Source organism: Rhopilema esculentum, chromosome 19 (assembly GCF_057945365.1).
Source record: "Rhopilema esculentum isolate cy_ngs chromosome 19, ASM5794536v1, whole genome shotgun sequence".
Classification (NCBI taxonomy): Eukaryota; Metazoa; Cnidaria; class Scyphozoa; order Rhizostomeae; family Rhizostomatidae; genus Rhopilema; species Rhopilema esculentum.
Genome location: NC_142833.1, coordinates 8,490,032 through 8,499,404, shown reverse-complemented (window position 1 = coordinate 8,499,404; position 9,373 = coordinate 8,490,032). Strand labels below are relative to the sequence as shown.

The window sequence follows — 9,373 nt, the reverse complement described above, 5'->3', positions numbered from 1 at the left end:
AGCGGAAATAGTGCAGGCGAGAGGTAGCAGTATTATGTTGTTTTCGTAAAAGACAATTTAAGAATACTTAACATAAATAAAGAATACGTTCTTAGCAAACAAGACGTCGAAAAAAAGACGTCGAGGACGCAAAGAACTGGGGGTAGCGTCGGTACAAAGGCAAGATGCTAGAAGCTGATGAGTGATGGGAGGGTGATGGAACATTCCTCGGTCATTCCCCCTGCTGATGGCAAAAAAGCATGCAGAATAATAAAAAAGTTGAATGCGCATACTCGTTCTTGTTTAAAGTGACTGTCTTCTCGCTAAGTCTCAACGTTTTAGAAGAAGAACTTACATGTTGGTTGAAATAAGATCAAAAGAGTGATTTTGTGACACTCTCTCAAAATGCTGGAGCGGCCATATATCATAAATGCTCATTTTAAGTAAAGAAAATCGATTCGAGAAAGAAGAATATTTGAATGAAATTTCAGGTTTTAATAAGACAAACCAATTTACAAATCAATGCAACGGAAGTGAAGTATTTCACAAAAAAGTTAACCTCGAGTTGGTTACCATAACACTTACACATACAGTCAGCAAACTCGCAGATGCAGTCGTTTGTCTCAACTCATTGTTCAAAAAAGCAACAAGGAAGTTAACTATTTATTTATTTTTATGCCATGTTCACTTAATAAACGCGAAACGAAGATTAAAATGGCTATGTTTCATAAATACCAGTTATACAACATTTTTCAAGACAAAAACTCAGTCTAAATTTCTACATTTTACTTTTTTCTTTTAGAACGAAGCCAGTCTTCAATCTTCTGCTTGAGGTCAGGCTCTATAAATAAAATATAGATAAATATTACTAACTGAAAATACTGACAGGTAGAGAGCGACGTACATGAGAAGGTGACTTGATCAATGCCTGAGCTTTCATACGAAGAGCATAAAGGGCATGTTTGTCATTGTTTTGAAGGATATTTTTTCGTCTTGCAAACAAGGATGCATCTAATTCTGATTATATCAACTCATAAAGCAGTAAAAATACGAAAAAATGGACATAAATAACCAAATTCTACTGTAGGGTTACAGCTTTTTTCCCAAATCAAAAATGAAAACCAACGAAAACATTTCAAATAAATGCTCAGTGAAAATAACATGAGCTTATTTTTTCCACAGGGGATAATTTTTAGAGAGGATGAGGGGGGGGGGAGGGGAAGGGGGTGGGGATGGTCAGAGGCAAGGCAAAGATCAGTTGCAGCCCTCTTGGTAAAGAACAGCGTATGCCACACTGTAATATGATGACACACCAAAATGATGAAATATATGAACTATAAATTTTACCTGGAACTAGCATATCTACAGTAAGACTTTGGCGGTTAAAAGGATCAGTAGAAGAGTTGAGAAGGTGTCTAGTGATGATATGGCGATCCATAATGATGCCGCTTGGTAGACGCACTGGGTTTTCCATCACAGTGTCCATCAGTGGATCTACAGGAGAAAAATTACAAAAACATTACATTACGTTTAAAGAGACTGAAACCTCCAAAACGGAAATCGTACTTTGGACACCACAGGTAATGGTTTTTCGACATTTTAGAGAATTTTCGAAAAACAACAGAACCAAATCTTATTGAAACAAAAAATGACAGTGTCTAATGTGAGCCATCCTAAATAATTCCTTCTAGTCAACGAAGAATCAACCCTTAGCAATCTTCCCTTTCCCAAAATATATTCTCATGACTAAAATATTTCTCCTAGTTAGTATTCTGAAAAAGATTTCATTTCAATGACTGTTTTAAAAACACGCCTACTATGTCTAAGACATACCCTGCATCTAATCATCTTAATTTCAGTGACAGTTCAAAAGATGTACCATTAACCAGCAACTCCCCTGTCATTTTAAACCACTAGCTATTTAAAAAAATAGTAAATTTTTTCTGTTATTGAAGCCTGGTTTTTATAAAATCTTTAGCATATCTTTCATGTAACATCTCTTGCTTATTTGTAAACCCCGATTAGGATGCCAGCAGAAGTAAACGCCAAATGTCTTATTCAGACATTGGTCTCAGATGTGCAAGGATGGGTCAGTGGTTAGGATCGCAGACTATATGATCATCATCGAGAGTGAAGGGAGTCGCCAGTTCTCTATCATTACGGGAATAGGAATCACAAGGTTTCGTTACATATAGTGGAAGGACCAGGTCGCTGATCAATAGGCACAGACTAGCAGTGTCCTATAAAGTACTCGCAGATGCTAGGTAGAAACAAATACAAATTCAAATAAAAATACTATACAAATTGTTATTTGCATGAACTCTTCTAAGAATTGCAAAGGTAGGCATCATGATTACATTATTGCAAAGATAGGCATCAACGATCAAAATACTCAAAATAAGTCCTGTTTAGTTACCACAAGTAGTGATTATATCGATTAAAAATTGTATTGCTTCTTAAAAACATGCCTAGTAGCGAATACTATTGAAGAGTACAGCTTTAAAACCGCAAAAGATAATATAACAGTTGGCTTCACTTTTTAATTACTTTCTGTTGATAAAGCATCTGTTTCTTGATCACTGTGATTATTTATTCATTAACTACGTGTTTCAGTGGTGTTTTAATTCGCTATATTTTTCATAACACTAAACAGCTTGATGGATAGGTCTCATAATACTTCATGCAAACCGCTCACATCTTAATATTGCAAGATAAGGTGCGATGATTTGGTAATGTACTTCGATTATTTATAATTGCATTGAGATAATCTAGAAGCAAAACAGACGATCTCATTCTTCGTTTAAATCATTAAAAACTCAAACAATATTGTAGCTCTAAACTCCAATTAAAATTACAAACAATAATTAACGTTTAAAGAAAACCGCAATTCATAATATTCTCCGGTGCAATAATGCTTTATCAGCCATTACGTGGATATTTGGATCTGCAAGAAGGCGATTGCACTTATGGGCACTGTGCACAGATTCATACGGTGATTATGGTAAATAATCGCTATGTTTAAGGTTGGATTATCTTCGTTTAAATGATCCTAGATTAACTGCTTCTTCTGCAGCGCGTCAAATACACAGAGAATCCGGATATCAGTATGCGTGAATTGAATTGAACAAGAAGTTGAAATGAAATGAAGAAAAAAACACTAGAAGATTGGATTAAGTAGATGGGATTGAAATGTGAGAAAAACAAACCTCTGAATTCATCAGGAGCATCATCCAGATCCATGGCTGCTTTGTTATTCTCTACAAATATTTCTTCTACCTTGTCAGCAAATCTTTTGAATTTCTCGATTTCACTCTAGAATACGATTGACAAAATTTTCATAATCTAATTTACAATTCACATCTTAACAATGAAACACCTGAATGAAACTAAAATCCATTTGGTGCCACCGGAACTTGGGTGTTTAGGGACTTTCTCAAATAATTCTGATAGCATCTGACAAGACAAGGATTAAGTGCAGCAATGGAAAACATCATGCAGATTTAAAGAGCTACACATTTCAGTTCAGATCAGTTCATTTCATTTCATTTTTAAAATTCCATACATACAAATCTTTTGAAATACAGCAACAGGTTACAAAAGATGAAAGAAATTACATACAATGACAGAAATAGAGAACAAGAAAAAAATATAGATGATTTTACAAAAACAAAGGAGATTTGCATGCAGGAATTTCTCAAAGGAGGAGCTCTCTCAATAGATAGACTAATCGAGGAGAGAGCACCCCGTGTGGTAACAATCTATTAATTTAGTATTTACACCTTTACACATTGTGTCATTTATATCTTAAATAACCATTTTAATGATATTCACTTACTTCAGGTTTAAGGAGGGTTCTTTTTAGTAAAAACAGACAATCGTCAAAAGCTTCCTTGCTGTATGACCGCTACGAAGAAAATAAAAATTTGAAATGAGAATACAGACGATAATTATGAATAAAAAGATTAAAAATGACGAAAACGCATAATAAAAATGCCGTTAATTTGACCTCTTTTATACTATTATAGCATTTTACAGCTTCAAATGTTAATTTTCCAATCATTACCTATCGCAAGACTTTCTCTTAAGCATTAACTATTGCCACTATGATAAAATCGAATGCAGTTCCTAGACTAGAACTTGCCCCGTAAAGTATTATTCTTTGAAGAGGCTTTTCAAGTTAGGGAAACGCGATATATCTGACCTTACCTATATTTAACATATTATATAAAGCATTCTATAGATAAAAGTTGCCTGGTGATCGTATCAAGCATTAAACTCGGATGTCCCACCGCATTTCGATGGTCTTTAAATTTCCCATTGGTTGGACTATACAATAGACCTATTGTTACGTATTAAATCAGCAACGTAAGGCTAATTCTCATGTTTACTCTGACGGGGCACAGTGCCTTTAAAGACTCATTGCTAACAATGAGCCATTGCGCTACGCAAGCATCCCATAATGCATTTTTAGAAAGTCTGAAATCAATTTTGATTAATCCGTAGAAGTTTACTGCCATTGTTTGGATCGTCGCCACGCTCGCAAAGGCCCATTATTAGTCAAATATTCTGTAACCTTAATGAACTAGCTTTTGCTGATGGGAAACCAAAGTTATTTTGAAAAGAAAATAAAAGTCCAGCTTCTATTTGAGTGCAGTTTCATTCGAGTTCAGTTTCAATTCGAGAAAACACGGCATGCATGAAAACTTTGTAATGGAATAAAAATTGATATGTTTCGTACGTCTAGATGAATTTAGAAACAAATGAGAGGCATAAGTCAATACAAGAAATGCGTTTAATTACCTCATCAGCAGCAACAGCATCTGCGAATTCATCTCCATCAAGATGCAGGTATATATCTGTAAGTTTGTCAAGCGTTTTCTTTGGCTCAAACCCATACTTTTCTGGATTTCGTACCTGCACATAAATATTGCTTTATACAAGATCAATTATAGTTTTATCATCCTGAACAAAACCGATATACTTACCCGATGAGCGAGTATATTTTTCACTTAAATGTGCATAAACTTTAAACTAGCAATGCTAGTTACTTATATGCCATCTACAATGCCTAAATACAAATCAGGGCTAGAAGCGACGATATTTGCTTCGATCTGTACTTTTCCTGAAAGAAATTTCTATGTCAGCAATTGATTCCTTTTACAGCAATTACTTCAAAGTGTACAATGTTGTCTGCATTCAGCCGGATAAAAAGGCTGCACATACGGCGAGTTTAATAAACAATAGAAGGGGAAAATCACCTTTAAATTCTTACACTTGGCACCGGTAAGCTGCTTCACGTTGAAATTCAGCATAACAGCCAGTCTTTCTGACAAGACCTGAACAAAATCAAGCAAATTCAGATGCAGGAAACAGGATAACAGAGAAAAGAAATATTGTTTAATACTTTGACCCCTTGTTCAGGTATTCAGAACTATTTCGATCCTTCATTTCAGTACCAGGGTTAAATTTGTTGGTAATCTTTAGTAGGGTATATAGAATGCATTGGAAACAAAATGAAACAAAAACTGGTGGTTAAATAACCTAAACTGTTCTTTAGAAGGAATTTTGAAAACATTGCTTTAGGCCGTATGCTTAAATTTGAACCGATGATGCCACTTCTTCACATTATGTACTAAAGATTACCAACAAATTTAACAATATCGAAACAGTTCTTATTCTCAATGACAGTTGGAGCTTTAAAAACCTTACAAGCACTTCTTTACAAAGCAATTTCGCTTAAATAGCAGCAAGACAACCCAGCGTATGTGACGTCAAGCAAACATGAGATGTATTATATCACAACATCTTAGTCACCTTTTCAAGAAATGGTTCCGGTATTTCTTTTGTCAGGTAGTGCAGCATTCCAAGGGTTTCTGATGCAAGAGTGAGGTATGACCTGCATTGCCGTTCATCTGTAGCCAGTTGACGTTGACGGGAGGTTCTCAATTCCTGTAGCAAATAAATGCATTATATTCCAGTCTTTAAACAAACAGACCAAATAAAAAATCTAGCGAGTAAAATAGAGTACAAATTTCTGATTATATTAGGGTAGTATCATTTAAGCTCAACAGAGTGAACACTTATGGCAACAGAGTTGTTTAATTAAAGTCAGCCCAGAGAAAGAAACATCTATATATTTCTATGCACACAAGATCAACAACTCAGGCTTGTAATAAGGTTATATATCAAAAGCTTCATGGGCAAGAGTCCCAGAGTTCCTGTTATATTGTCCTAAACACATTGTGCATTGATATACATCACTTATATTTGTGTCCATTGACTAGAGGCATTTTTACAACGAAAACCATTATTTAGAACTAAGTATGCGAGAGACTGTCTTGACTACGCTGTCTACTGGCTAGGAATTAATCTATATTTTTGATTGCTGCATAAGATTTCTTATAATTTCAGCCAAAAACTCAAGTTTGATTAAATGAAAAAAACCCACTCGAGACAAAGCTTCCCATTCAGCAGCATTCGCAATCAGCTCTTGATGTTCGTGGATGTTCTTCAGGGTATCCAATGATTCGTCCAGCAAGAAGGTGAGGTCGTTGATCAACATATTTATAAAACGGACAAAATTTGGTGTCCTATGGACAATTAGAAAAAACAGTAAGTAAGTTTGCCCTATTTAAATTTACTTAATACTCATCAGAAAGAAAGTTACGATAGCTTTACTATTAAGCAAAACAGGTTTTATGCCCATCTATGAGCTCATATTTAGATTATAATCTCAAATAGTACCTGGAAAATGAAAATAAGAGAACAAGATCAAAGCTGTTGATATGATAAAATTTTTCGTACAAATACAATTACAAAAATACTATTGTTCGCATGATTTGATAACTTTTCAGAAAAAATGGTTTCTTGAAAAATACAAATACTAATTTAATTTGAAAATAGAAAAGAGAACTACAAACTTGGCCAAAACTCGTGAACCAGAAATTTTAAAAAAATGGGAGAATACCCGAGAAAAAATCAATCATGACACAAAACTGACTGACGAAAGAAGATTAACTGACAACAACAGATTGGTTTAAGAAAAATCTTGGGAAGAGGAGGGAAGGCGGAGGGAAAGAGGAAAGAAAGTTGGAAGAAAGAGATGGAATAGTGTAAAAGATGAATGACAGAGAAAAAACGATTAAGAGAGAACGGAAAATGCACATGAAACAAAAAGTTGAATAGGAATGATTCAAAAGGAAAGTAAAGTTGTAGAATAGAAAAGTACAGAATATTGACCAAGCCTGGAAGGAAGATTTATAAAAGAAGATATGAGCATCAGAAGGATAAAGTTTGAGGTTGGAATAATAAAGATAAATGAAGACAAGCAAAGAAATAAAATGGAAAAGATTGACAGAGTAAGTTGTATGGTCAAGAGAAGAAGGAAAGCTGATGAAATAAAGAAATTATAAGTCTGATAGAAATAACAAACTGGTTAATTAAGCAGGATAAGAGAACGCTGAGAATAGGCGATTGGCTAAAAGAAAACATAATTACCCAACGAGAATGACCGGTCAAGGTTAAGGAATGAACTCAACAAGTATGACCGGATAAGGTTAAGGAAGAAAGGATGCGTGAAGGAGGATGATTGAATGCTTCAAGACGCTTGATTGTAGCAAGAAACTTGACAGAAGGCAGCTTCTTAATTAAGGAAGAAACATTGATGGGTTGTTCCGTTGAGAAGAAAAACTAATTATGGAAACAAAATTGATGGAGAAAAAGATAACTCTCCAGGAAAAAGATCCGAAAGAGTGAGAACTGATGGAGAAAATGAAAACGAAGGACAAAGAACAGAAGAGAAACGGTTGACAGAAAATATGTCTCTACTGTTAGCAAAATGGCCATTAACGGTGCAATCTGCGTCACATCTGAGTTTGATAACATCTGAAAAATTATCTAAATGACAAACCTGCTTTCTTGCTTGATTGAAGCCTTGTGCATTGGCCTCTTCCAAAGCCCTTTCATTATCACAGAAATATGATAGCGAATACCAAACTTGTCATAAAATTCGTTCGAAGATCCAGTTGTTTCCACGTCTGCAAGGAAAAAGCATTTTGTAAACGGAGCACAAAATTTCGATTAAATAAATCATAGTTAAACTATTTGTTTTCACAAAATCTAAACATGCTATACAGGTCATTAACTTGTACTAGAAGATCCTAATTTAATCTTACATCACTGCTACCATGTCAACATATATAGGCAGCTAAATAGGTGGTAATAATACTTGGCAAATGAAACAAAATAGATTAATAGATCGTAAACACTGACAGAAACGAAATGTAATTAATTCATTTTGTTTCGTCTACAAAACTATTAATTTTCTGCATAAAAATAATTCTTTAACAATATCTGTATGCTACTGAATTCTATTTCAGATAGAAGCAGTGAAAAGTGTTAACGAGAGAATATAATTCTGTAAAGAATACCATAGAAGTCATTAAGGTCGAGTAATGAAGAGAATGATATTAATTTCTTAATAAGTGATGATAAATTTGGATAAATTTGAATAAAGTTTAATTCTTTATCATACTTTACTATCTCACAAATAAAAAGCAAGGGAAAATGAAGCAAATTTGTACAGAGTACTCTTGAATGATTCAGACTAGTAAATAGTGTGTGTTGAAACAGTGAAACGATCAAGAACGTGTCAACTTATATAATGCTTAAGGAAAAGTTTATCTTCTGCATTGAAATTGCCGCCATGTGTGGTAAGTACAACGAAAGCTAAATGGATATCTTTTTAATTGTACATGCGCTATTTCATTTGTCATTAAGGGTCACTTTTTTCTTGTTTAAAACCGATCACATGTTAACAGAAAAATAAGAAGATCCATCCATGGCAAATATTCACAGAAACTTTTTAAATCTTATTTAATGTTTAAAACTGATGTTTCAACATGACTTACAAACGTAGAATTTCATTAAAGCCGGTGCCAAATGCAGCTCTCCAATTGGGTAAGAAACAATAGCATCGTAGAAGGGTTTGGCACGTGCCTGGACACTGGGGTCCACGGCAAAAATAACCTGAAAATCGCAAAAGATAAGAAATTGAAAGCCAAGACAGCAGAAAGAGCAAGACACAATCAAATAACAAGCTTTCCCAAGCTTACTTCTGCAAAAATTATTCACATAAAAACAAACCAGCTTTGGACTAGGACATGGAGTATAAAGCAGGCAAATGTAGCCCTTTTCTTGGCACCCTCTTGGTTTGATTTTAATATGTATATCGGAACGTAGTGAGTAACGGACTTCTATGTTGAAGAAAAAACAAAAGCGAAGTTCTTTTCTCTTCGGCACATTTTTTCCGATAAATATTCACCAAACAAAGGAGGAGTGCTGCAGAAAAGTACTTTACGGTCAACCTAATCATTTTTAGTCGAAACTTAGCATT

At 34.5% G+C, this 9,373-nt stretch overlaps 1 protein-coding gene across 2 annotated transcripts in view; it reads right to left on the bottom strand.

The window, feature by feature from the left end:
* Positions 1 to 453: 453 nt before the first annotated feature.
* Positions 454 to 9,373, bottom strand: part of LOC148957991 (ubiquitin conjugation factor E4 B-like) — a 28,298-nt gene continuing 19,378 nt past the window's right edge. For both annotated transcript variants that reach the window (XM_089114239.1, XM_089114240.1), the window contains exons 19-28: positions 8,889 to 9,006; positions 7,889 to 8,015; positions 6,428 to 6,569; positions 5,794 to 5,928; positions 5,238 to 5,315; positions 4,780 to 4,893; positions 3,815 to 3,883; positions 3,186 to 3,291; positions 1,327 to 1,473; positions 454 to 820 (exon numbers count right to left, since the gene is read on the bottom strand). In XM_089114239.1, coding sequence (XP_088970365.1) covers positions 765 to 820; positions 1,327 to 1,473; positions 3,186 to 3,291; positions 3,815 to 3,883; positions 4,780 to 4,893; positions 5,238 to 5,315; positions 5,794 to 5,928; positions 6,428 to 6,569; positions 7,889 to 8,015; positions 8,889 to 9,006 — 1,092 coding nt within the window. In that variant the 3' untranslated portion in view covers positions 454 to 764. The remainder of the gene's footprint in view (positions 821 to 1,326; positions 1,474 to 3,185; positions 3,292 to 3,814; positions 3,884 to 4,779; positions 4,894 to 5,237; positions 5,316 to 5,793; positions 5,929 to 6,427; positions 6,570 to 7,888; positions 8,016 to 8,888; positions 9,007 to 9,373) is intronic.